The sequence below is a fragment of the Kwoniella shandongensis genome, chromosome 1 (assembly GCF_008629635.2).
Source record: "Kwoniella shandongensis chromosome 1, complete sequence".
Classification (NCBI taxonomy): Eukaryota; Fungi; Basidiomycota; class Tremellomycetes; order Tremellales; family Cryptococcaceae; genus Kwoniella; species Kwoniella shandongensis.
In genome coordinates this window covers 1338110-1365572 of record NC_089287.1, presented here as the reverse complement: position 1 = coordinate 1365572, position 27463 = coordinate 1338110, and the positions used below count along the sequence as shown (strand labels likewise).

The following is a 27463-nucleotide window of genomic DNA, read 5'->3' as shown; positions in this document are numbered from 1 at the left end:
CGACGCCGTGTGGGATGATTACAACTGGGATATCACAACATCCAGGGTTTCATTACGATGGGATTACAACTTTTGGATCAGGGAGTTATAACCAGTTGATCCCGCGCGGCCGTCTATTCCCTCTCTGTAACCCGACGATAACCTCGCATCACTTACATCTTGACTTCTTCATCATCTTATCTTTGGTTTCCTACCTACATCTCCCTCATCCTTCGTCCCCGCTATGTCCACCCCGCGCTCATCCAGAGCGAACAGTCCCTCCCGGAGTAGCAATTCCCTACCTGCGTCCGGTTCTAGTTCGGGGAAGCCACTGAAGCCTATTGGGATTGTTAACGAGTCCAATACGTGTTTCCTCAACTCCACGTTTCAAGCGGTGCGTTAGCAGTCGGTGGAATCGATGAACCAACCAAGCTGACCCTCCCATAGCTCAGCGCAACGGCTCCGCTCACCTCGCTTTTATCGTACTCGCCGCAATCACCGCTCACCCCTGTCCCCACATCGGCTTTGCCCCCTCCTGTTGTATCGCCATCACTCATCCCCTCGCTCCAATCAGACGCCCTAGAACCACCCCTCTATGAGCTCCTACCTGTCACTCGTGCCTTCACGGCTGCGCTACACCGCGCATGGCGGATGAAAGATGCTGGCGGTGGAACGACGGGTGCAACCGAGACCAATTCCAACCGAAGCATGTCACTCCGGAGTGTACTACGAGAAATCGCCAAAAAGTATGACCAATATGACGACTACTCCCAACAAGACGCTCACGAACTCCTGCGACACCTCCTCGATTCAATGGAGATGGAAGAGAAAGACGTGGTCAAGCGGATACAACCTCCTCCCCCACTTGCCGAGAAGAAGAGAAGACGAAAAACGAAAGCGGTTAGACCAAAGGAGAGTTCTGGGGAACTTAAACACATCAGTCCAATGCCCTCGCCTTTACCCTCCCCGGCCCACTCTATACCTTCTTCCCCTACACATGGAACTTTCATCGACCCCATGGCTACGGCGAGACCGTATGACAAGGGCCAAGTAACTGGAGAATCTTTCAACGAGGGTCAAGTGTCAGATCCAGCGCAGACGAATGGTGATGGAGGTTCAAGCATCGTCGAAATACCCGAGGGTGATCGACTGATTCCCTTCGTGGACGTCTTGTTTGGTGGTTCGCTTGCCAGCGTCGTTGTCTGCGAGAAGTGCAAGTCGGTGAGTGATTCCTTATCTGGCCTTGTGTTACTGTTGACACCTTATAGGTATCGCACACGTACGAAGGATTCCTCGATATATCGCTGTCTCTCAAGGGAGACGATCCCAAACCACGAAAACGGGATAGACTCCGTGCAATGGCCCAACGCCTCCGGCCCAAAGGCTCAGGCTCGAAGGCCTCTGACAGCTCACACGCCGCTGTATCCGATGGAGAGCTATCTGAACCGGAAAAGTACACCGCCGATCGGTCGTCGAACCGGAGAAGAAGTCTCGATCAAGAGGACGGCTCAGAGACTGGTCTTTCCAGACATAGCTCGTCAAAAGGGATCAGCGGACTGAAGAACAAGACCAGCTTCTCATTCAAACGCAAAGGCTCCCGTCAAAACAGTTCGTCGTCCAGCTTGCCCGACGTTGAAAAGACGCCACCAGCGCAACCTGTCCAGCCGGAAGCCAAGCCACAAGCTTCTCACGCACCACATCACCACCATGGAGCGGGACCTACACCCGCTCAAGCAGCCTACATCGCTCGAATCTTATCCGCCCCGTCTGTCAACGACCCTCTCGACCCTTTGGCAAAACTACGTGCAGCCAATAACGGCGACCACACGTCCGTTCCTGTTGATTCCGGACTTGTCGAAGCGTTGAAAGCGTTCACACAAGTCGAAGTATTGGAAGGGGAGAATGCCTTTGCGTGCAAAAAGTGCTGGCGAATCAAGCATGGTTGGTACACGCAGCATGAAGCGACAGTTCCAGAGGAGGATGATGAAGACGACGTTGCCAGACGGCCTTCCAACTCATCGCTCGCGTCAAAGGCTTCCACATCAGCAACCTCTCCATCACTCCTGACTAGTCCTCGCTTCCCGCCCCCATCCATTGCGATTCTCGGCTCGCCCGAGAGCGGCATCACTGATCTTCCCGACGACAACAGCGATCGCACTGGACGATCCTACAACATCACCTCACCTCAGATGAACCACTCTCAAGTCCGCGGACCCTCCCCGCTGCGACGTCGTGCGGATGGGATGGAAGCCTTGTCAGCACAAATCTCTCACTCAACCCTCAATTCCGTCTACACCGAATCGTCTCTTAGCACAATCGACTTTGATGCTGACGCCGAGGCGGAAGACGCCTCGTCAGGATCTGATGGCCTGTCTGACTCTGAAACAGAGTCAGAAGAAGAGCGGGCTCACGATGGGGGAAAGCCGAAACCTCACAAGAAGAAGAGTGTGCATTTCGTGATGGGACGTGCGTTCAAGCGGTACCTGATCGCGAAGGCGCCCGAGATCATGGTGTTCCACTTCAAGCGGTTCAAGCAGACACACAAGTCCAACATGGGTTGGTCCAGCTTCTACGATCTGAAAAAGTGAGTTTACTACGAGTAGAATGTTCGCTGACATATCCAGAATGGATGACTTCGTCTCTTTCCCTGAAATGCTGGATCTGGCACCATTCCTTGCGCCAAACCGACAGGACTACAAAGTCACCAAGACGGCCAACGGGCCCAAGGCGACATACATGGACTGGCCGAACCCGGATCAAGGTCCTGAGCTCGAACCGGTCATGTATCGATTATATGGTAAGCCTAGCTCGATTTTCCTTCATTGTTATCTGGCTAATATCTACTTCAGCTGTGGTTGTACATATGGGCACAATGATTGGAGGGCATTACATAGCGTACTGCCTGGTAGACCCAGAGCAAATGTTCGGTCCCAACCATAACTTGTCGGAACAAGCTCCAACGACGGCAACAGAGTCAGCGTCGATCAGCTCGGAACCGAGTCAGAACGGCACGTCAACAGAATCAGGTTCAGCTTCTCAAAATGGACAGAAGAAGGATAGAAGAATATGGTGTTTCTGCTCCGAGTGGGTGTGATCGTTGACACCTTTTGACCAATATGCTAACGAGGAGGCACTTGTAGCACGTCAATCCGTACCGCAACCCTCGACGAGGTGTTGAACGCAAGAGCGTATCTGTGCTTTGTGAGTTCGCCTGTGGAAGGCCAAATACAGAATGCTGACTTTTCCGCTCTCGTAGTACGAAAAGGTGACGTCGTCATGACTGCATTGATATATACGGTTGTTTACAGATAGAATAGCGAGATACAGCGAACATGCATCAACTGCTGCTTTGGTAGTTTATGCAAAGCTAATGGACGGTTCTAACCGCCTTGGTGCCTTCCAGTGGAGACTGCCTTGGACTTTGCGGCGAAGCCGATCTATAATCTATGTTGCATGTAATGTAATGGCAAATGCTACTTCACACACACCCTTGGGGCCGAGGTTGATTGCCACACCCATCATCTCCTCTCTTTCCTCTCTAGATAATCCAAGAATCCTCCCGCAAAAGCCTCACAAAGCTTGAAACTGCTTTCGAACCCATCCTTCCCACCGTAATACGGATCGTCAATCGCTCGCGCTTTGATCTTATTGCTTCCTATTGAAGAGAGAGGGATCGAGGGGTCGAAAGAGCCAAAGAGGGTGACATGGGATTTGGAGGAAGAGGGTTGTCGATGGAGGAGGGTTTGCAAGCTGTCGGAATGAGGACCGGTGGGGGAAAAAGAGGGGAGAGAGATGAAGGCATTCGATGGTCGTTCATGATGAGTTGTCAACGAGCACACGGCCAGATGAGAAGAAGATGATTGATGTTCGTGTCGGTGATGTAGACACAGAACATAGCGTAGAGTGGAGTGATATTGCACCTAGCTCCCACTGCTTCACTCACTTGTTCTGGTCCATCGCTAGTATATAGTCGAATTTCGTAAAATCATCTTTCGTCACCGCTCTAGCAATACAAGAGATAGGTACTTTGTGCTACAAACGACCAAACGACGAGGGAATCAGCCACGATGGATCCTCGGGGTTGCCTATCTTGCGAGAGTGACTTACCTTTCTACACACTGCTACCGTCCTATCTCACAAGATAGACGAGTCAGTCAGCCCAACCCTTCTTTAAGCTTAAGACCGATTGGTGCATAACACTCACCTGCTATCCGCACTATCGCCTTCGTGGTACGCTCCCGTCCCTGCCGAGTCTACGGAGATTTCGAACCGTTCTTGTATTTCGGGTCGTTGGGAGATTTGATGCTTCAACACTGCTTCGGCCATGGGTGATCGGCTGAAGGAAGGGATAATCATTCGCGGTCAGTGTCCTCTCATTGGCACCCGACGCCGAAGAAGACGGCAAGCGGACATACCAGATACTGTGTGGTTCGAGTCGAAGAGTCGATCAGTCAGTATGCACGCCAAATCAACTGTTACTACAAAAGCAGAATACTGACTTGCTGGATATGAAGATCGCAAATGAAGGTCAGCTGTCTATCAAGCGATTAGAATGTAGCATAACTCGCTCACCCGAGGCACACCATAAGCACACTGATCTTCTCTCGCTGGTCAGGCATGGTGGAGACGCTATTGCTATAATCTGTCTGAACCCACTATGCAGAGTTGGCGATGTAGACAGAAGTCGTGAAGCAACGACAATCAATAAATCTCGATCAGTTCAGCTCCGACGGAATGTTTTGTGGTTTGAATTAAAACCGCGCCCAAATGCTCACAGAACAGAATTGTGCTGGTGAGCTGTATCACTTTTTATATGTAACACTCTACTGAAGCATGTGTCTTGCCCCGCATAAATTGTATACGAGCTATCGATATCTGCACTAGATCTCAGTATTTCAGACTATGGTGCACAATTTGGAATTAGACGCTTTTTGCCATGTGCCTGGTCCGCTTTCCAGTCTTTGTCAACTTAGTATGCTTCTCTACCTTTGAAGCAAACACCATGAGAAATACTGTCATGAATGACAACTACCAAGACCAACATCCTCAGGTATATATAGCCAGAATCGTGAGTTCCAGCAGAATTCCGATTATCGTGACCTTTTATAGTGTGATGCGATGCTCGGATAGCGTAGCTGGCCACTGGCTAGGCAATGCATTATTACAAATACAGCGTCCTTTCCATAGTGATTACAAATCACTTCCGGTCTTACGTCGAAGCCAAAAGGTAAATATGCCAGCCCTTCTGGCCTATAGATGGTCATTTCCCTAGCTATGGATTGAGTTTGATTCCCACACCAAAAGTCGCGTAGTCAGTTTGACATCTTGTTCATTGGGTCTCAGTCCCATCCGAGTACCTTAGTCGGTTACAGTCCCACTACTCTTGTCAGCAAGCCAGAGCCAGATCCTCATTGTGAAACACCTCTGTTCTAGTTCTCCTTGGACTCCATATCTGTGACACTAATTGCCTTTGAATCATGATTGGAGATAGCACTACCATTCATCAATCTGTCCCCAGGCTATGACTACTGAACACCCCCTCCTCCTCTCTCTGCTCCCTGGACTGATCTTCCCCTAGCCTCTCCTTCGTAAGCAGACAAACAGAACCCTTGGATATGTATGTGACAGCAACACACTCCCCAACACATCTCTGCTATCTCAATGGTTCCCATTATTGGACTTGTTGTCTGAGAAGCTTGCACCTACTGCATCGCTTTGAACTCTCATGATTTTTCTAATCAGTGCATCCTCAACTGCTCTTAGGGTGTTGGCAAATCAGCACAATCCTTGTTCAGCTATAACAGGCATTTTTACTTACTCACGGCTGATGCCTGTGCTGCTGGGAGGCTGTCGGAGCATGTTTGCGGGGCTGTGTTGAGCCACAATTGAATTGCAGCCCATCAATTATTGTCTTCACAGAGTATACGACAGGACCTCACTCACGAGTCAGGATGGATTGAGCGGGCATTGTTGGCCACAGAAGAGGATTGGGATGACGGCCTGTTGCCAACACCCGAGGTCTGTGACGGCTGTCCCAAACTGTTGCTGGTGTTGTCAGAAACAGTGTTAGTGTCGTTGCTGGTGGACATGTTGGCAAATGATTTGCAAATTCTGACAAATTCAAAAGTATGTATGATCTGATGACAAGGAAATGTGTTGTTGAAGAAAGTCATTCTCAAACAGGTGCTAAATGCAGGCTTTTATACTTAATTGCCCTCTAGTCGTAGGTTTCTGCCATTTCAAGGCTGCATTGAGGACCTCAAAGGATATCCTAGTATGTATGATGCAGGATGGCCTATGACATCATTGGTGGCAGGAGGATAATTTGTAAACTTTGATGTAATTATTGCATATACTGGGTCAAACATGGAGTCCATCTTTAAAGGTTGACACAGCTGTGACTTGTATCAGATTCAAAACATGTAGCATAGATCAAAGGTTGTACCACTATGTCTAGCAAAATGATGCCCCTGTGTTAGGCAGGAACTCACCACCAAATGACATCACTGGGTCATACAAGCACTTCATACAAGCACTTGATGCCATAGACATAGTGATGGACTGTAATGATAGAACCTGCATCACAGCACACTGTATGGGAATCTATGCCACGTTCTGAGATTCACAGATTACTGCTCCGCCCCTGACATGCGTCTGTCTTGTCTCCCTGCAACTGGCAAGTGTTGCAGGTCATCAAATTATGTACCATTGTAGCACACCACCATAGATCTGTCCCAGAGGACCCTGTATGGTACCACCGAGATTCAACAGACAAGGGGAATGAATGTTCAGTTCTTGATTGACCGTGCCCTGTTTGCTGTTGCTTCGGCCAAGGTTTGTCTGCATCTGGGTTGAGTGGGGATAGAAGAGGTGTATATGTACAGCCCCTATGATTCTGTCAAGGTGCCATCATTGTTGTCAGTAGGGTCCCAAGGGATTTTGTAATCAGAACCGATTGTTTTCCTACCAATGCACAACTGACCTTATCTCTCAATGAAGCTTTCCAGAGCATTTGGAAACAGTGACGACAGGGGTAGTGAAGTTGACAAGAGCCATTGGCTTGTGACCATTTGTGTGACTGTATGAGTGAGACTCAAATGGTTTTGCCACCTTACTAAGCAAACAGCGCAACTCAGCCAGGTGCGGAGACATGGCATGACCAAGCCAGGTACAGGTACATGTCTCGTAGCATTAAATGTGCTGTGACTCATTACAATGTGGCCATTATGATGTGATTTGATGTAACATGACCTGGGTCAGTGTAACAATGATTTAACATATGTAACAGGATGAGACACAATGCAACAATGATGTCGGTAATGTTGAATGACACAGTTTGATGTCAATGATGTCGATGATGTCATTTAATGCTAAAGGGATGTTGTTAAATATCATTTTACACGGAAAATGTCTGTTTGATACCCATGTGGTGCATCACAACTGTCAAGTCCAAGTTCCTTGGACAAAAATGGCAAGCATGAAAAGTTTTGGGACGATCTTGATCATCAAAAACTTTCAGTGTGGTGCAAAATTTGGATAGCTTGATTTGGCTTCTGAAGCTAAGCAAACTGCATTTCACAATTCAACACGTCAGGTTTGCATTGATTGCCTTCTTTCAGCCAAACTACACTGCATGTCAGTCCCTGGGGGCTTAAGCCACGTCATGGCTCTGAGATCCTTTGATGTTGAACTCCATGTGTTGCATTGTATCGGCAAATGTGACATACAGCTTGATTTGCACCTACTACCTGCCAGTGATGTCATGAGCCACAAAATGGAGCATGTATACCCCTCCACCTTTCAAGTGCTCCACAACATCTTGAACTTGTTGGTACGATGTTATATAAGTAACACTACGTGAGCAACATGTGAAAGACATAAACAACCGACAACCTATCCAAGCACAGTGCATATCAACCCTTCCAGATATAACAGACCCAGCGTACCAGTACTGAGATTTCACTTGCAAACATGTCTGACACCACCCAACAGTCTACCAACAGGTCCACCAATGGCCTGAACAATGGATCCAACAATGGCACCAACAATGGCACAAACTATGGCTCCAAACCAATGTTGAACAAGAACGGCAAACCTGAAGTGGGATACTTTGATCACGAGGGCAACTGTGTAGCTGTATATGATCCCGCTCAGGATTTGGCCAGTTGTGTGAGCCTCCTCAGGTGAGTATGAGGCTCACATGCTTTACTGATACTAATTTTCCCACCTATACCCAAAGGCGCGTTGATACCGCCAACAGACAACATCTTGTACACTACAGCACAACTGGCACAATCAACAGCAACAAGGATTCTTCTCAACAAGGTGGTCACTAAGGTTGTTGATGTCCATTGACAGCTTTTCAAATGTCATGAGATTGTCAATAGATCCAGTTGTAGAGTGACTACAGAGGAATGATTATGCAGGAAAGTTGCAGGTTCCGGAAGCAGAGGGAGTGTTTAAACTGATTAGTTCAATCAAACGGGCAGATGGATAGTAGACTATATCCCTATGTTGCCTGAGAAAGGGGCTCGTCCAATTCACACCTAAAGGATGACCAGCTAGAGCTGTAGCAAGCTCTGTGACATGTCCAGGTGTTAAAAGGGTGCCTCACTCAGTGTACGAGTTGATCATATCAATTACTGCTTCTTCCTGCTCGATTGATAGGTTGCGGCGAGTGTCCTTGGACAGAGTGAATCGTGATGTGTGTGACAGTGACCGTCATGACAGTAGCACTGTACTGAAGCATGTGTCTTGACTCGCATAAAATCACATGCAAGCTGTCGTCAGCTGAACCAGATTTCAATACTTCAGACTCTTGCAAGCTGGAACCTGGTGCTGTGTGCCAAGGATTGACTGACACAAGTTAGGGGCTTCCGGGGAACTACCCTAAGATAAGGACATTTATAAGAAAGACACACTGCTGCCTTGTTGAGAAGAGTAGTGGGAATGTGCATTCCACAGTCACCATGAGGACAAGGTCATTATAATTTTGTGCAAGGGCCATTGTCACTTCATCACTGTCACGACTGTATACCGATAATCACGAAGACATCGCGAACATGCCATAAAACCCGTCGTAATTCACAAAACCTCGACGTGTTTATACGAACTTAGAACTATCACATCATCGTACCACAAATCTTAGATCTTTACCAATACATGTGAGTCCAGAATATGGCCTTTTAGCAATTGGCAACCGGAAACGTGAACATAACCGAGAACAAGCGAGAATCACGAAGGGATATAGATGAAGGAATAACCGTAGTCAAGGGAACGAATCCCCAGTGATTCTCGATTTTAGTCTTCACCGTAGTACATGAACTTAGCCACCGTACCCACACCTTAGCAGTCACCCGATCAGTCTCAACTTAGCTGTATATATGTTGTACCCTTAAGTCCTTGACTTACGTGAACTTCATTTCTACACAACTGTTTTGGGTCAAATCTTGGTCATTGGCTGGTCGGTGTGACGCCCCTGACACTGCTGGTATGTCTTAGGATGTATGTGATCTGTGAGTGTACCGAAAAGTGCTGTTGGTAGAAACTGTTCTCAATTAGGGTTCAACTGAGGGCACTTTTATATGTCCCTCTGGTCCAATTCTTGTCTGTGGATGGCCAGGTCTCTGTTGAGCACAACAAAGGATGAGCTTGTAAGGGTAACACAAATCGACCAATGACATCACTGACAGGTAAGTACATTGCTTTCAAGCTGTGATGTCAATCATCTCACTTTGGTGATAGGTGGAGTTCCTGGTCAAAGGATTTCATAGCTGTAACATGTTTAGTTTCCACAACCAGGAGCTTGCACAAAAGGTCTCACTGCTGCAAACACATTGCTTCCCAACCTATGACATAATTGGCAGGTTTGGATGACACTTTGCAGGAGTATGTCTTGAAATGTCAAAAGGCTGTGACATGTAATGAATCAGTGTCCAGGAGCTTACATCAAAGGTCTCACTGCTGAGACAAGGAGGCCAAAGCACAAAAGCAGTACAGTATGCTATCAATGACATCATTGCAGGTTGTGTAATGCATCGTAAACTGTGATGTCACATCTCCCCAATGGGAGTGTCATGACGGTCACTACCACATACATCACGTGACCTTCAAGATCCCGACGCACTCGCCGCTCTACTCGCTATTCTCGTCGAACTCGCAGAACTTCATTCAACGAACCCATCTATTATTTGGTCTAATTCGACGAACTCGCCGAGTTGTAGAATATCGCTCAACATAGATGGACGGATGGATGGATGGATATATAGGAGAATGGCTATTCTCATCTTTTGTACTCTTTCCCTTAGTGATTTCCCGATTGAAAGTCATACACCGTACCTTCGCTATTGCTCTTGACGATATCACTTAGCCTTCAGTCAGTCCAAGGCCACAACGCTCATCCTGAAGTTGTTCTCTTCGGATTCTCGTCGCTTTCGTCATTCTCGCTGAGTATCTTGTCCATCTCGTCATTATAGTTGACACCTTTGGCGAATATCACTCAACCTTGTCTCCCTGGTGTGATAGGGCCTCATTGACTGCAGCCTCTGTTGATCAATGTGACAGACACCTTACTAAACATCCTCTCCTAATGCCCTAATTCTTGAGTTGACAGACCCATGTCTCTACAGGACATACTTTTTGCCACATGTGTACACTTGCTATTATCCAACAAGAAAAGCTCCCTGAGACCGGTATTGATGATGATGTAGCACTCCACCATAGGTCTCATAACGGGTCCTGCATGATACCACCAAGATTTGACAGACAAGTGGAAATAACCGTCCAGTTCTTGGTTAACCATAGCTTCACAGTTGCTTTGTTTGAGGTTCACATGCATCAGAGAAGAGGAGGAACTGAGTTGGTGTATGCATACATGTGTCACGGTTCTGTTGAGGTACTATACTACCATCTATCTACTATTAACTCATAGTGTCAAAGTCGAGTCCGATGGTGAGTCTCACTGGTAATACAAGATACGAATAGATTTGGATCTGACGAAAAGCACAAATCAAGTACTGAATCTAAAAGACTTCAGGTTGACTAGTATGACAATGTACTCACACATAAGTAGCAAATTAGACAGAGGAATATGTATCAATCACCAGAGTACCTATGTATGAGTTCTGCAATGTATATAAGTACCAGTGACGCTGCTAGAACAGTGGGAACCATTTGGGAGTTCAGTTGATCATATCCATCTGTGATGTCCTCTGGTGCCAACTTGGATGAATAAGCACAAATGATCAGTCAATCTATTTGGACACCAAGTCATAGTGTCACGGTATGAGCCGGCCTTGCTGATCACATCAGGTCGTGACATTCAGTAAACTACTGAGGGTTAGGCTTTGTTGGATTGCCAGCAAACTTTCATCTGCACTACAGCGACACTCGTATGACAGTGAGCCTAAGATAATGGGCAGGTCTGTGTCATGACCTGGTCATGCCACAAGGCTAAAACATGCTTCCACTCTGTGGGACTATGCAATGCAGGATATTATCACAATCCCACGGACAATCTCACGCCGTATCTTCCAACAGAAGCGACTTGACTGGGAAGTCAGCCTTTCTGTTTCTTCTGGCTATTTTACTATCCATTCACCCAGCTATCAATCCCACAACAAGAATCAAAAAGTTTGGACCTGACTTCATGTTACTAGATCCTAGTCCCAGTCCCGTTCCAGTGCTTAGTGAAGTACAGTGCCCATCCATCTTGGTTAGAGAGATGCGTCAGCTTCTTATGATCCTTGTGGTTTGGTCTATTTCCACTTGGCGTCCCTAGTCATCACACACAGGTTGTGTTGCCCATTTGTTTAGTGCATGTCCAGCCATAGACTAGCCGCTGTTGACAGCGCCTTTGAAACATCAAGCTGTTCTCTGCTCGTTGCCAAGCTCGAAGTCACCTAACACCGTCGGGCCGTTACGCTCTGAGATCACTGAGATAGACGTACGTTTGATTTCATACCTCGCCAAGTCCACCGTTGTGTCCATATCGGCCACGCAAGCCGCTCGCACGATACTCTTGATGAGGCAAGTGTGTACTTGCGAACACAAACAATACACATGCATAATCTCTACTCTCACCCTGATTACTTCCTACCGCCCAATTTCCCCGCGAGCTCTGCTCTCAATAAGTCCTCTTTCGACTTTGTCTCGAGTCCACTTTGACTTCTCAGATCGTTGATGACGTCTTTGGTCTTTCCAAAGTATACAGCAGAGAGGAGGTTTCGCATCTTGATTCTGAGGGGCGTGCGTTTGGTACCGGTCAGCTTTGCTCAGCTACCTCTAGTTTAGTTCAGGACTCACTCCATATCCTCAACGAGTCTTCCAATGTTCGGTATATGTCCCGCAGCAGTCGTAAGTGGGTAATCAACCTCGGCCTGACACAGTAAAGTATGTTGGAGTCGTCCCTTTTATATTTGCGTATTGCGGATCAACCCACCTGCCTGGTCATACTACCACTCAACGTGACATTTCCTTTCCCCTCCGCCCCCTCTGCACCCTTCCCATCGGCCTTTGCTAGCGTCTTCGTCTCCAGAACGAGCATGACAGTGGATGTCAGCTTGTATTTGGCAGAACGACCTCGTTCGTGACATTCGAATACGTGGAGAGAATCCCATGACCCCAAGGGTGCTGTCTCGGGGTCGGACGAGGAGGGTGAGAGGGCTGCGACGAAGATGCATCAATACAATCTCAGCGACAGATCCCATGACCAAGCTCGTCTCGACTTCGAACGTAGCGCTCGTCCTAGCGTGTCTGGGTCAAGCGCGCACGCTCACTCACTCTTCTTCAATAACACCACACCTGCAAAACTCATCTCCTTCCCCGCTTCAGGCTCATCCTCCAAGTCCCACAGATAAACACTGGACACTCCTCCTTCAAAATACATCTCTCGATAAGTGTCGAAAGCTCCATTAAGGCTCGTCTCGAGTTGTCGAAGTCGCGGAGAAGGTGTTGGTCCGGATGTCGATTCGGGTAGATAGGTATTGGACCATGGTGAGCTACAACGTACTCAGGATCAGCTTTTGTTCCGCTTCAACCGGCAGGATTTGCACAGCTGCATCGGAGACGACCTTACGCACCGGAAAGAGTCACCATCTCGGTTGTAATCACATCCTAGGAAGTCCTTACCCTGCTCCTCATCTCTCAACAGTTTGAGAGGCTGGTCGACATTTCCCAACAAGTCGTCAGCATACTCAGGAGCCAGATCGCATAACGCATTGACGTTGGACTCGATCCGAGTTGGAGGGAGGCGTCGAACGAGATCCAGTAGGGATTCGAAGGTTTCTAAAGTAGGCCAATGTACGTTAGTACGGTGAATGGGGCAGGGTAGGCAGTGGGAAGTGTTGTGAGCGCGCGAGCGGCTCGATGAGGACTCGAAAGGACCATAAGAAACGTCACTCACGATCCGATTCTGCCATATTGAATGGTGAGGCGAGGTACTGAGCTGAGTAGGCTTATTACTATCGAATTGACTTGCTTCACCACCAGCATCAGCATCAACATCATTATCGTCATCGCAACCCGCAACGCGACCTGACCAGACTGACAATGACCCGAACAGCCGAGCGTAAGTGGAGGCGCAGATAAACATTTCCCTATTGTTGCTTCAAGTGCGGACGCTGGGCTGAGGATACTTGAATTGTGTCGTCCTCTCATTCCCTTTCTGATTCGAGCATACTTTGAACGCAAAGAAGAAGGATTGTACGCGACATGGCCCTCCCTAACCTTCGATGTGAGCTCCACTTGCAATCAGTGTAATCGAAGCTAGCTAATTATCGTTTTTTGCAGCAATCTTCGCTTCGTCTCGAACTTCGGAGGAAGAGAGACAACTTTCACGAGTGACGTTTTATAAGTTGTACGTCATCCCTTCTTTTCTCGTTCCAAGCTCGCTCCGTAGTCTGGCATGACAAGATCCATGTCATAAGCTGATCTGATCTCCTCCCTCAGCACCGCATTCGTCGGCGCATGTCTTGTCATCTCGCTCCTTGCTGCTCGCAACTCTGGTCGAGATTTCGGCGGGAAAGCAGCTAGAGGTGTAGTTGGTATGGTATCTGGCGCTCCTGGCAAGCTGGTCTAGCCGGTTGAATTGATAGTACGTTATGATTCATACATCCCGTCTCACTGAGACTGATCATATGTCAACGTCTAGACCTCAGACTTGATCCTCCGTCTCAATGCTCAATCCAACTTGAACCCCTTGTACCCCGCCGCCACACCACTCATGATCATCGCTACTCCTGTGAAGATGATGAGCACCCCATACCCTTCTACGCCATAACCACCCTTCGCGCCGTCCATTGAGTCGGTTGAGATCAAAGCGGAAGAAAGAGGTCCAGAGATTATGGAACCTATTCCTCGAGCGAAGGAGAAAAGAGCGTACAGGATCGCAGGGAGGTGTGGATCGTCGCCTGTTGCGCATAGCTTCAGTAGACATTCTGCACGATACCAACGGAGAAAGGGAATGAATGCTTACGGGTAATAATACTTATGAATCTAGACAATGCAGAGTGTCAGCCTCCGAACGGTTGTATTGCACTAGTGACATACCTTGGGAATTGCGCGGTATAGCTGAACAGTCGTGTCAACCAAGTCTCATTTTGGACGCACCGCACTCACCTGCCTGCAAATGCACCGAAAGCTAAAGAGAAACCTATCAAACCACCCGTGTTCGTTGCTGCGCCCCAACCGCCAAAGACCGAAACTGCAGACGCCAGAGCTATCGCAACGATCATCTTCCTCGGACCCAACTTATCGGACAAGTGACCCAGAATGACTTGACCGGGAACGCGAGCGAGGTTCATCAACGCCACTGTGAGCGTGCCAACCGTAGGCGACAGTGATAGAGCTGTTGCGTAGGCTGAACGGAAGTCAAGTCAGTCATGCGGGATAATGAATGAGGGGTGACGTACAAGGGAGATATGTCCCTGGCATAAACGCCGCCAGTCCTTGGAACAGCACGCCTGTCCATAAGAGCCAAAAAGGCAAGTGCTTGAAGAATGACCAATCCAGTTTAGGAGATCTACTTGCAGACGCTGGAGGCGTGGGCAGTCTCGGTCGAACGAAAGGTACTAGCGTGCCGAGCAGGATCGTGTAGCTGATACCCTGTACTGACTAGTAAGCACACAACGTCTAGTGGAACAGATGGATAACACGAACAATCGCAAGCAGAGTAGTGCGTTTGCCGTATCGCTGCAGCAGAGCCGATGAGATCAGGGGCATGATGAGACCGCCGGCGCCTACCAACCCAGGTCAATATACTTCTTTTTGCCGGAGATAAAGGCCCACCTGTTCCCGCAAACATGATACCGGTCGCAAAACCTCTTCGATTGAACCACCACTCGAACCTTGAGAGGGGTCAGTTGGTGTCGCTCGATGTGGTGTAGACTTACATGTAGTTGGTCGTTGGACAATACAACATGGCTTGATCGACAGGTCAGATATGGTCACGATGGGAGACAAAAGAGCAACTCACTTCCTCCTAAGCTGTACAAGACCCCTTGAGTAAAGATCAACATCCCAGCCTGAGAAACGATCAGTAAATGATCAGCGACAAGTTATCTGCGCCTGTGTATAGACCCACACTCTCTGCGAAAGCTGCTCCTATGAAGCCTGCAGCCATGACGATCAAGCCTATCCACATCACTCGTCGTCGCCAACGAGGATGAGACGTGAGCCAAAGCGTGAGCGGGGAGAGAAGAAGATACATCGCTCCCTGCCACGGATGTCAGCGTGGGTTCTTAAGCGGAGGATAGAGTAGGACATACGACCGCAATGGTCCCTACTATCGGTAGCAGACCAGTGGAAGAAGGATAGAGGATGTTATAGTGATCGAGAAAGACTAGCGAACAGCATATCAGTTGGCGCTCGTATTTGCCCAGTCACGGTGGAGATACGTACCTCCATACGAGTTTGCGAACCCTACTCTCAATAGCTCAGCATTTGACCTAATGCTGTATGGCAAACTCACCCCATACTAGTGTCTGTCGGGAACCAGCGCACAGAAATTCAGTCACTGAACCAGTGAACACATACGCGACAACATTTGCTCACCTCCAAACCTGTCGCTGCGGCAAGGTATGTCCATGCTCCCCATCCTCCATCCACTCGCGGCAGAGCAGGGCTACGACTGGTATCGTAGGATGCCTCTTCGTCGGTCTGAACTTGCATCTGTTCAAACGGAGCGGGCCGATCCTTATCATTTCCATCTCTTGAGCGCGGATCTTCCGCTGGGTGTGAGGTTGTTGCAGTTGACATGGTGTGATTCGGATGCAGGTCTTGATGGGGAAAGCATCTCTCTCCTCTACATTTAGTCGTGATTTGTATCTTTATATACACCTTGAGTTGACTCGAATCAGAATGGAAAACAAGTCGATATGAAATGCATTGTTTTCCACTTTCCAGTCTGCCTTATTCCACTTGATGATAATAAGGCATAATTCGACGACGATTGGCATATACGACCATCGTCATTGCCAATCCTAATCTTATCGCTCTCACGCGGGTCAAATCACCGGGGCGATAGATACCGGTGACAACCTGTCTGCAGTCGCTCTTTGGAGATTGGAAATGCATCATCCACGACCATGGCCGCTGACAGCGAGCTGGGGAGGTCATACATGCTAAGCAAAGCGACGGCATGGTATGGCCGGTCCGGATGAAGCATGACGCCCAGCTATGAGCTTTGTTTACTCTCCAAAATCGCTTTCGTCTTCTCCTTAGCCTTGATTAACCTCTCCAACTTGGCAACATCTTCGATCGTATCGTACTTCCCCCCGTTCGACGCGATCGCTGGATCATTCTGCGAGGGTGCGGATGATGTAGGTGCTGTCGCTGCTCTCAGCAAAGTAATTTCCTCATCTAAAGCTTCGAGAGCAGTGCGCAAGTCGCGTAGTTGTACAAAATGCAGTAGTGATTTGAGAGAGGTTTGGACAGTCGTGGCTATGTGTTGGAACCGTATCGGCTAGGTAGGGGTCAGATCTGGTGTGAAGCTTTTGAGAGAAACAACGCTCACCCCTATCATATCGCCTCCGTACTGAACGATCGCATTGCATCAGCTTGTGTTGGAGAGGCCCGAAAACAAAGTAGTACTCACCCATCTAGCGCATACGGTAAGAACATCAACTGCGTTCTGTTCGCGTAGGACTTTCAATATCCGTTCTCCACCGAACTTCTCTCCGTCGTCATTAAAGCTTTCTATCAGCTAAGTTGGAGATATCAGCCTCTAGACTTAAGTATCGGGCGTCGCTGCTCGCCTTGACTGCTTCTGGAGAGCAGGAAAACATTGACGGGCGCGGAGTTAAATCACTCACATGGTAATCCTCTTCTCCTTCCGTACCGTTCTTCCCTTCCTTCAAGCACAACGCTCTACATGCCCACATCCTATGATCCGGTTCTCGAGCCCTTTCTTTCCCCTTGCCTCTCCCGACCGCTCGCCCTTCTCCACTTTGGAACGCACCCTCCCCCGAACCCATCACTAGGTCCCCGACCTGACTGACGACATCGAGCTCACGTACTATCCTCCGGGCCTCCTTAGCCAGCGAGGTTTCTGTCGTGATGTGCGAAGGAGGGACGAGGGAGACTGTGAAAGACAAAAAGGTAGAAGAGGATTCGTGTAGTGGTGGTGAGTGTGCAGAGAGAGGTGGAGGTTCATTGGGATGGAGCCATGAGTGGAGTGAGGGGACTTCCGTTCGAGTACGTTTGGGATCCGATGGACCAGAATCAGGGGATGATGTCCGCTTGTTGGTCATCGTGCGCAATGCTGTGAGCTTGGGAAGTAAGTTGGGTAATCTTATATCGCCAAGAAAGTTGATGTTGATCGACGGCTTTCTAATGTCAATACTTTCCACGCGTGGCGAACTAAGTTGCGTAACTCAGAGGTCCGTGGTGGACAGCGCGATTTGGACTGCATTTCGTGCTAGGAGCGTTGTGTTTTTAGCTCATGCTTCCTGACACATATTGGTTTCAGAATGATATGCCTAATTCAGCCAGTTTGTGCTGCCCCAGCCACATGTGTTACAGGGGCTAGTTGCTTGCTGTTGCATATTATGAGGCTGAAATGAGAGTGGATCTTTCTCAACAGAGCTACTTTCATTTGGACGGACAGTATAACTATTTGATGTGAAATCAAATCAGGTCATGGTGGATCAAAAGCCCTCAAGACCTGGTCATATGTGACGACTTCAATGCAGTACTTCAATGTGCTTGGCCAGCAATATTGTATGTCCAACTTGAAGCTTGTAGACGTGGAACAGAACCAAAACTTAGTGAAAGACTCAGCATGGTAGCTGAAACTGGTAAATGATAATGGATGGCTGTGTGTAATGGTGGTATGTGGTTGATTTCTGCTTTGAACGTTGGTGTTGTGGCTTGAAGTGTTCAAAGGATGTCTCAAGAAGGTGAGGAAAGACGGTACTTAGGTCTCATGACCAATGATGACCGGATGTTTTCTGTAAATACTGCGGTTTGTAACTGCATGACAGAGCAAGTGTTGTGTTCATCATGTATACTACATGCCAACCTATCAAACTTTCACTCCCTAGCTTTGTGACTGTAATGCAGCACCCTTTCCTGTGGAATTTGACAATTTCTACTCAACACACTCAGGGTCTCTCCCATTCTCAGTGTCCCAATTCCATGTCCATCCCAGCAATTGGCAGCGGCCTAATGCCTTCCACTACCACTCCTGTGCCTTGGCCTAAGCCTAGACCAAAGAGATTGTCTGCTGCCACCCTGACTGTGTGTCTCCCTTGTCTGCTGACCCTGTTGATGGGCATCAATGGTCTCTTGGGGGACTGAGACCGATGCATCACCCACAACAATGGCATCATTCACCAGCCGACGCATGTCTTTCAGTGAAGCAATGCTGTTTTGCAAGTTCCGTTCATTTGCACGCGCACATTCAGGAAAGTCTTTGCGCGTTCAAAAATTATAGTCCCTGTAAGATGATCAGCCTGTTATAACAGTGCTAGTGGCAATTAAGGTGTCTGGAATCAGACCTACATGAGCTGTGAGCCTGCCTTGCTCCAACGATCTCCTTCCTCCTCATCTTCAAACATCTTATAAGGTCCTATTTTATCATTATAGTTGACGCCTGTAATAACGCATTGCCTAGCCAGTGGCCAACTACGCTATCCAAGCATCACATCACACTTTAAAAGGTCATGGTAATCGGGATTCTGCTGGAAATCCCGATTCTGGCTATACATGCCCAAAAATGTCGGTCTTGGTAGTTGTCATTTATGATAACGCCTTTGGCGAATATCACTCAACCTTGTCTCCGCAGTGTGATAGGGCCTCATTGACTGAAGCCTCTGTTGATCGTTGTGACAAAAGGATTGCCAATGACATCATAGCATAAATGGCAAGGAATGACATTGCTCGTATCAAATCTTGGCGCATTTTGCATCATTGCATCAATTTGCATCAATTTGCATCAATTTGCATCATTTTGCGTGATTTTGACCTCATATTGCATCATTTACATCAAGTTTTTTTCGCTGTTGCACAGTGCTTCTGCATCACTGTTTGACAATGTGGTGTGTCTTTGTTGACCTCTGATTTGACTCCTGGCTGCACAGTCAAACCATACAATCATTTGTACCCTTAACTATGAACTCCATGTATGAGCTCGTTTGTGAAGCCACAAAATATAGCTCATCTATGTTCAGGTTTCTCACTGACTTAAACAAGCATTGAATATAGTCATACTTGAAAGCAGATTGCAGAGTGGTCTGAGCAGAAAGGAATGGTGGCATTTTCGCATTCATGACTGTCACGACTGTATCCCAATAATTTCGAAAACATCACAAAACATGCCACAAGAATTGTCGTTATCCACAAAACCTTGACGTATTTATATGAACTTAAGACAACCTGTATGATGCAACACGAACATAAAACTATCACATCGCTGTACCGCATACCTTAGATCATTACCAATATGTGTGAGTCTAGAATATGGCCTATTGATAATTGCAAACAGGGAACATGAACATAGCTGAGAACAGACCAATATCACACAAAGATACACATGTAGGAATAACCGTAATCAAGAAGATGAATCCCCAGTGATTTTAGATTTTAGTCTTCACCACGGTAGATGCACTTAGACACCATAGTCATAATCTTAGTATTCATCCAATCACTCTTGGCTTAGCTGTATATAGGTCATACACTTCAACCCTGAAACATGCCAGACCTCGTACCATTGCCCTTGTTGGGTCAGACTGTGGTCATTGGCTGGTCAGTGTGACACCCCGGACGGTGACCAACAGGTGTGCCTTGTTTGCATGTCTCCAGCATTTCCTCTTGCCAGCATGACAGAGTGGAAGTGGTGTTCATCACATACATCACTTGGAAATCTACAGACATCTTCTCACTATCCTCCTCGAAAAAATTTCTGAGCAGATCTTTCCGTCTGTGACTAACAATCTCTCACAACACATTTATGGTCCTATCCTTCCTCCAGCTCTGTGTCTCTAGCCCAAGACAACCAGACCAGCAGGAGCCTAGTTCCCACTGTTGCCATGATGGTGGCTTCTTCCAGTCCCAGACCCTTGAGATGACTGGTCTTGCTGGTTGGCAATTGTCACCACCACCGTGCTCCTTGTCAAAATTGTCATCCCCCTGCCATTCAGAGTCCTGACAGGTGCTTGTTGCATCCTTTCACTGTTTTGATAACCCCTGTGACACACTCAGCCTGCTATTGAGGTGACAATAATGCAGTAATGATGAAGAATTGGCACCTACATAGTATGAGAACCCCTCGGATTGGAAACCAGACCCGGATCTTGTCGGAACCTCTGTCTAAAGTGGTAAGTTCTATGGTACAATCAGCTGAGCATCAAGGTAAAGACGATAGATAGAGTACTTGTGACAGAAAGTATGGCCCACCTGAGGTCTGAGACTTCTCGGTTGAACCAGTCTTGTAAGGTTCCGGGGTCAGTTTCACCCTGAGCGTCAATCCTCCACAGCTCCGGCTCCATCAGATTCTGTGTCACACTGTAGACAAAGCCACTGCCATCAGGACGACGCCAGGCACTTGTACCATTAGGATAGTGATGATGCCAAAAATTGTCACCCAGATGCACCGAATCAATGGCATCTTGAAACGGGGAGTCAGAATTGGAGGTGTTCATGCTGTTCAGCCAATGCAGAGTAGTAGTAGTAGAACTGAAGATGGTTGTATTGAAGGCCTTGTCTGGTCCAAAGTTTGGTGAAGTCAGATTCTTTCAGCAATGCAAGGTACAGTGACATTATTTATACCTTGCCACCCAATTTTTACACTTCTGCTCCAAACAGACAAAGTACAGTCATGAGAGGACTACCAAATGACATCACAGCATGAACAAGAAAGAGGTGACATCATACATATCAACTTCGTTCTTCTAAACCTCACTTTGCATCACGTTTCATCATTGACATGTCATTTGACATCATTCTGCATGTTTACATAATTTGACATCATAGTTGGACGGTGGTTCACACATAAAGCCATTGTTACACAATGTGGTGTGTCATTGTTTACCTTTCACTTGACTCCTGACTGCAGGTCCAATACATGTCATAGCCGTCCAGACCTTTGAATGTAAGCTCCATGTATGAGGCCAAATGTGGAGCCATGACATACAGCTCATCCCTTTTCATGCTTCTCACCAAAGAAGAAAAGCATTGGATGTTCACACTTAGAAGCCTATTGTCCTTTGATGTGCTCCACTCAACAATGATACATCTACCCCACCGATGAGAGCAATGTGCATATATGATGGCTCTATTTTTGCCACTTCTACATTCCTACAGTAACACCTCGCAGTATAACACATTCATATACCAGTATCAACACAAGGTCTCACTTAGCCTGCTAGTATTGTCTGCAACCACCAACAACAATACCAAAACCCAATCCTCACTGGTGGCACCAGCCATGACACTTTGTCAACTCAGGGGTCCACCACCATGGCCAGTTGCAGTATCCTGCTAGTCAGTTTTTTGTCAAGCTACATCAGTCTACAGCTTCTAGCAAAGCAAACTCCAGAAATGCGGAAGCTTATGTTGGAAACAGACCATACACAGTGCTCATGATTATGACATGCGAGTCAGGTTTAGATAAACCTGATGTGTGTGTGTGAAAAGGTCTGATCACCTGTAGGTGGGTATGGTTGCAGAAGCCAGTGTCAGAGGATGCTGGATGTCACGACCGTATACCAATATTCACGAAGACGTTACGAACAAGCCGCGAAACTCGGCGTAATTCATAAAACCTCGACGTGTTTATATGAACTTAGAACTATTACATCGTCCTACCAACAACCTTAGATCTTTACCAATACATGTGAGTCCAGAATATGACCTTTTAGTGATTTGCAACCGGGAACATGAACATAACCGAGAACAAACGAGAAGTGCAAAGAGGTATAGATGGAGGAATACCGTAGTCAAGAGAACAAATCCCCAGCGATTCTCAATTTTAGTCTTCACCGTAGTATATGAACTTAGCCACCGTAGCGACAACCTTAGCAGTCACCCGATCAGTCTCAACTTAGCTGTATATGTGTTATACCCTTAAGTCCTTTACATACGTGAACTTCATATCTACGTTTCTGTTTTGGGTCAAACTTCGGTCATTGGCTGGTCGGGGTGACACCCCTGACAATGGTTGTGTTTCCCCTTCTGAACCCGGGTCACAACAGAGGTGAGTAAGCTGCCCATGTGAACATGTATGAAGACAGAGGCTTGACCAGCTACAACATAATGCCCAGTGAATCAAGGTCCCATAATAAGCACAGAGCAACAGACCACAGCACTGGAGGAGCCCATCAGGGCCTCAGCGTTGATGATTCTACAGGCGGGACCTCCGGGCAAAGGGGATACTGATAATACAAAGGCGAATGTCAAAGCTTTGCACTTTCCTTGCACATGTCCAGTGGTGTTATTTTTCCAGTAGTACTATTTGCATAGCAAGCAAAGCATTTTTATAGCTTCAACTGTACAAGGAGAGAGTGTTGCATATTTGTAGCATTGGCAGCGGATGAATATAAACTTGTCTCAACGCGTGGGGTGCCTGCCGGCGTATCGGATTGCGGCAATGACCGCTGTGATGACGTGCGGTGAGGTAACTTGACATACAACGGAACCCTGCCGACCAACTATCTGGCCAATTCCATCTCTCTTCCACATCTCTTCATACCTAAGTTGCATATCAATTCGCTACTACGTGCATCAGAACATCAACCAATAAAAAAAGACACAAACATGTCCACATACTCTATTCTCGTTGGAGGCTATCGACCCACTTTCGGTCTTATTACCTTCGAACCCTCCACCGCCAAGATCAAGGTAGTCTCGGAATCCAAAGCCCCCGAAAAGGCATCATGGATCGAGACTTCCGCGACTAAGAACGGTCCTCTCGCTTCGTCGAGGATCTTGTACACCCTCTCAGAGGTTGATAAGGGTCTTGCGGTCAGTTTGAAATTGACAAATGACAATGTTGAGATTACGGGCGAGAGAGAGACTCATGGATCTCCAGCACACAGTGAGCCCTTTGTTCTTGGGCCTTATTCAGGACGCCTGTAGACTGACCTCACACTGCACATAGTCCACGTTATGAAAGATGGGTCCGGTATTGTCGCCTCTAACGTAGGTGTTCCGTTTCCCGCTTTTGTTCACAACGTCTGATCTGACATTCCACAGTTCATGGGAGGATCCCTCATCTTCTTCCCCGTCAAGGAGGACGGTTCCCTTTCCACCGACTCTGAATCTCCTCTCCTCGAGCTTCCGTTTGTCTACAAGGACACCAAAGCTCCCAACCCCGAACGACAGGACGCCGCTCACGCGCATCAGGTTATCGAGGGTGAGGGCGGTTTGCTCTACGTCCCCGATCTCGGCAGTGACCGGGTCTGGGTTGTGGAGCGGGAGGGTGCTAGTGGTTTAGCCATCAAAGGATGGTTGCAGGCCCCTCCAGGTGTCGGACCCCGACACGCTGTGATCTCCCCCAACGGTGCGTACATCCATCATCAGGATTGTACAGTCGATAGTCATACTGATGTATATCACAAACTTTAGGCAAATACCTCTACCTCATCACGGAAATGGCCAATGATCTCTACGTGTTCAATCTTGATGGCGCCAAGTACCCCCTTTCTCCCAGCCCTGACTTTAAGGCCAGCATCCTCCCTCCCTCTGTGCCTGAGGAGGGCAAACAATACATGAACGCTGCGGAACTGCTCATCAACCCCGCTTTCCCCAACGTCCTGTACGCGACCAACCGACTCGAACTCAGTCTCGACGAGAAGAGCGGTGGCAAGGTTACTCATCCTGACCTTCCATCGGGTGACGCTATTGCCGTCATCACGCTCAATGCTGACGGCAGTAAAGTCGAGAATGTCAAACATGTCAGGACCAGTCTCAACAACCTTCGAGGTGCACAAATCAGCGCCGATGGAAAGTACGTCGCTGTGGGAGGAAGAAAGGAGGGTGGTATCGAGATTTGGCAGACAGGGGCAAACGGTACCGACTGGAAGTTGGCTGGAAAGGATGAGAAGATCGAGAACGTCACGGATCTGGTGTGGTTGTAAGTTGTATACCTCAGGTATACGCGTCATAAGCAAGGACAATAGTAGAGAAAACCGCGTATGAAGACGATGCAGGAAGTCACAAACCAGGGCGCAGATCACGGCCTCGAGGCGTCGATGCCTTTGTAGGAACAAAGGAAATGCTGCTTGGAAGTCCAGACAAAGGAGATACAGAGTGATCGGCGGGACCGACACCGACATGACAGTCACACGATGTATCGGTTCGACGACGACGCTGACCTTTGCAACGCTTAACGCTTCTCACCAATGCTGACAATCGTCATTCTAGCATATGTCATAAGGAAAGTAAGTCACAATCCCCACTTGATCGATCGACTGACCCAACATGTCATTCGTAAACGCATTGCTCTATTCCGATGACATTCTTGCGGTGCCTATGCGACTGATCCACACCCTCTCTCGCAACGGTAACGTAGAGTCGCTCGTTCCACTGGCTATACGCGCCTTGGTTATCGGTTGGCTCTTTGCACTTCTTCGGAGGTTCACGAAGTACGCAACTACTCAGCTGGGCCGTAGTGAGTCAGATCAATGTCTCTTGTCTGATTCTTACATTTCCATCAAGTGTCAAGACCGACCGCTTATGTTCTCCTTCGGCCTTTCGTAGCATTCTTCCCTACAGCCTACATATCCATCTCAGACCCTGCCTATAACTGGATCACAGCGTGGATCGCACAGGACGCAAAAGCCCAATCCCAAATTCACGATTTCCAACTGGTCACCGAAGAATGGCGAAGTGCGAAGAAAAAGAATGCGGCGACTATTCAGGCAACCGCCGGTACTAATGTTTTAGCCACGACTGGTGTTGGCGCGGCGGTTGGGGCTGTTGGCGCATCCGGCAAAGAGACGTTGGCGAGAAGTGCGAGTTGGAGTTGGAAAGGTATCATCGGACAAGTCTTGCCTACTTATAGTAAGTCCACCGATTCCAACTTTCTGCACTCCGTTATTGACCCCAATGATAGACCACCGCATTCGATTGAAGCATGATGGAAACTACATCTGGGTGACGAGGCGGATTAACGGATTTGCGCGTGGCAGAATAATCGAGCATTACCAAGTCAGGTGAGCGATTTGCTGAACGCTTGCCACGAGTACTTTGACGTGAATGCGGACGCTGACAAGGCCATGACGGCACAGGACGATCGCCTTCCAGTCGAACGTGTTGCGAAACTTCCTTGTGGCAGCGCATAAAGCTTATTATGCGAAAGAGGAACGGGAACTGTTGATCTTCCATACCAAGTGGGTTTCTGTCTTTGTGCCACTCTCTTCCCATGCCTGTTTCCTTGTCCGCCACATCGCATCAAGATGTGTATTTGCTGAACATGGTCGCTCTGTGATGTAGACGAATCAACGCTACGTGGTTGAGACCTGTCTCTCGACCTTCCCGTCCGTGGTCATCCGTCATCCTTCCCAACTCTATCAAGGAGACTATCCTCACAGACATGGAGAAGTTCCTCTCCGACACAGAGATCCGGTGGTATGCCTCGAGAGGTGAGTCGTCCACACAAATTACATGGTATGTAGACTGATATGGTCCAGGTATCCCACATAGGAGAGGGTATCTCTTCCATGGTGAACCAGGCGCTGGCAAGACCACTTTAGGTGAGTCACTTCAACCAGCTAGCACTGACATCCGGAAGTCAACAGCTGACCTGGTGGCGTAAATTGTAGTCACAGCCTTAGCTAGTAAATTGGCTCTGGACATCTACGTTATCAACCCTGCGCAACGAGGGTGAGTCAGGTATTAGCATTGGCACGAGCAACATGAGTTCATGACCATAAATAGGATGGACGACGCCAAGTTGGCCAAGTTGTTCCGCGATTGTCCTTCGAAGAGCATCATCCTAATTGAGGACATGTAAGTGACGCAGACCCTAGTCGAAGATCTCCGGACGGCACGAGGGTCGGCGGCTAAAACCAGCCTTATTTAGCGATTGCATCTTCCCTCACGGCCGTTCACAAGCCATCAACACGGGCTCTACAGCAATCCAGAACAATGACGAACAGGAAGAAATCTCTGTTGAGCCCATCACCGAGTCTCCACCGGACATGTCAGAGGTCAGTAGTTCTACCCAGGTCGCGGTAGGGGGGACACATGATCTCTCCCCGTCGGTTGTGACGATGTCCGGGCTACTCAATGCAATTGATGGAGTCTCAAGTCAGGAGGGATGCGTGTTGATTGCTACAACGTGAGTTGACTACTGCGGGCCCACGTAAAATGGGTACTAATTCTTGATCTGAATTTGATTGAATTGGGATAGTAATCACCTTGATCGTCTTGATCCAGCACTTTCAAGAGCAGGACGGTTCGATATCCGTATCCCATTCTCCACTGCCCTTCCTTCCCAGGCGAGAGCGCTTTATCTCCACTTCTACCCTCTTGAGGATTTCCAATCGTTTCCAAGTAATGACGAGAAACAACCAGCGATAAAAACACAGACCGACATAGAAGATCTGGCGGACCGATTTGTTCTTGCGGTATTTGGACATGATAGCGACGACAAGCATCACCAGGCTGTTAAATTTGAGGATCTCGAAGGGACAAAAGATAGGAAGCAGAATGGCCTGTCCATGGCGAGCTTGCAAGGGTATCTATTGAAGCACAAAGACGATCCGGTGGGTGCTGTAGAGCATGCGCAGGAGTGGATGATGGATGGTAGTGAGCAGCAGAAAGGGCGACGTAAGGGGAAGGCATGAGACAAAGGGCCAGCACTGGTCGATACTGTAGCATGATCATAGCATTAAGAGATGAGATGTGTGAACAGTCAAGACGATGCATTATTTCATACGATTGCCTCAGTCATAGTGATCGAAATCTCGCATTCCAAGATGGCATGTGAGATGGTTCGAAATCGATTTGTGTGACACCAAGCTAGCCATCAGGACTTGGTACAGTA

At 48.1% G+C, this 27463-nt stretch overlaps 9 protein-coding genes across 9 annotated transcripts; 5 read left to right on the top strand and 4 right to left on the bottom strand.

Moving 5' to 3' along the window:
* Positions 1 to 223: 223 nt before the first annotated feature.
* CI109_100487 (uncharacterized protein) lies at positions 224 to 2567 on the top strand (the record flags this gene model as incomplete). Its single annotated transcript, XM_065966801.1, has 3 exons — positions 224 to 373; positions 427 to 1200; positions 1248 to 2567. 3 exons carry the CDS (start codon positions 224 to 226, stop codon positions 2565 to 2567), a joined length of 2244 nt encoding a protein of 747 aa, XP_065822873.1.
* A 37-nt stretch (positions 2568 to 2604) lies between these two features.
* Positions 2605 to 3259, top strand: CI109_100486 (uncharacterized protein; the record flags this gene model as incomplete). The annotated part of the gene is made up of 4 exons (XM_032002851.2): positions 2605 to 2776; positions 2829 to 3063; positions 3120 to 3180; positions 3236 to 3259. 4 exons carry the CDS (start codon positions 2605 to 2607, stop codon positions 3257 to 3259), a joined length of 492 nt encoding a protein of 163 aa, XP_031862658.2.
* Positions 3260 to 3497: 238 nt separating this feature from the next.
* CI109_100485 (uncharacterized protein) lies at positions 3498 to 4598 on the bottom strand (the record flags this gene model as incomplete). The annotated part of the gene is made up of 5 exons (XM_032002852.2): positions 3498 to 3729; positions 3923 to 4011; positions 4087 to 4108; positions 4184 to 4315; positions 4552 to 4598. The coding sequence occupies 5 exons, from the start codon at positions 4596 to 4598 to the stop codon at positions 3498 to 3500; spliced, it is 522 nt and encodes a 173-aa protein (XP_031862659.2).
* A 7467-nt stretch (positions 4599 to 12065) lies between these two features.
* On the bottom strand, positions 12066 to 13397 carry CI109_100484 (uncharacterized protein; the record flags this gene model as incomplete). The annotated part of the gene is made up of 6 exons (XM_032002855.1): positions 12066 to 12216; positions 12283 to 12356; positions 12419 to 12642; positions 12760 to 12977; positions 13059 to 13263; positions 13382 to 13397. 6 exons carry the CDS (start codon positions 13395 to 13397, stop codon positions 12066 to 12068), a joined length of 888 nt encoding a protein of 295 aa, XP_031862662.1.
* Positions 13398 to 13689: 292 nt separating this feature from the next.
* On the top strand, positions 13690 to 14056 carry CI109_100483 (uncharacterized protein; the record flags this gene model as incomplete). Its single annotated transcript, XM_032002856.1, has 3 exons — positions 13690 to 13711; positions 13768 to 13834; positions 13927 to 14056. 3 exons carry the CDS (start codon positions 13690 to 13692, stop codon positions 14054 to 14056), a joined length of 219 nt encoding a protein of 72 aa, XP_031862663.1.
* Positions 14057 to 14157: 101 nt separating this feature from the next.
* CI109_100482 (uncharacterized protein) lies at positions 14158 to 16233 on the bottom strand (the record flags this gene model as incomplete). The annotated part of the gene is made up of 14 exons (XM_065966800.1): positions 14158 to 14387; positions 14453 to 14472; positions 14527 to 14547; positions 14596 to 14836; positions 14889 to 15090; positions 15136 to 15215; positions 15265 to 15323; positions 15369 to 15399; positions 15452 to 15500; positions 15560 to 15691; positions 15744 to 15817; positions 15877 to 15897; positions 15947 to 15959; positions 16030 to 16233. 14 exons carry the CDS (start codon positions 16231 to 16233, stop codon positions 14158 to 14160), a joined length of 1377 nt encoding a protein of 458 aa, XP_065822872.1.
* A 418-nt stretch (positions 16234 to 16651) lies between these two features.
* Positions 16652 to 17726, bottom strand: CI109_100481 (uncharacterized protein; the record flags this gene model as incomplete). The annotated part of the gene is made up of 4 exons (XM_032002858.1): positions 16652 to 16939; positions 16991 to 17011; positions 17072 to 17179; positions 17289 to 17726. 4 exons carry the CDS (start codon positions 17724 to 17726, stop codon positions 16652 to 16654), a joined length of 855 nt encoding a protein of 284 aa, XP_031862665.1.
* A 5503-nt stretch (positions 17727 to 23229) lies between these two features.
* Positions 23230 to 24551, top strand: CI109_100480 (uncharacterized protein; the record flags this gene model as incomplete). The annotated part of the gene is made up of 4 exons (XM_032002859.1): positions 23230 to 23509; positions 23573 to 23613; positions 23668 to 23974; positions 24040 to 24551. The coding sequence occupies 4 exons, from the start codon at positions 23230 to 23232 to the stop codon at positions 24549 to 24551; spliced, it is 1140 nt and encodes a 379-aa protein (XP_031862666.1).
* A 343-nt stretch (positions 24552 to 24894) lies between these two features.
* On the top strand, positions 24895 to 27263 carry CI109_100479 (uncharacterized protein; the record flags this gene model as incomplete). Its single annotated transcript, XM_032002860.1, has 10 exons — positions 24895 to 25084; positions 25174 to 25476; positions 25529 to 25628; positions 25704 to 25805; positions 25909 to 26057; positions 26106 to 26168; positions 26238 to 26298; positions 26353 to 26424; positions 26498 to 26755; positions 26828 to 27263. The coding sequence occupies 10 exons, from the start codon at positions 24895 to 24897 to the stop codon at positions 27261 to 27263; spliced, it is 1734 nt and encodes a 577-aa protein (XP_031862667.1).
* Positions 27264 to 27463: the final 200 nt, after the last annotated feature.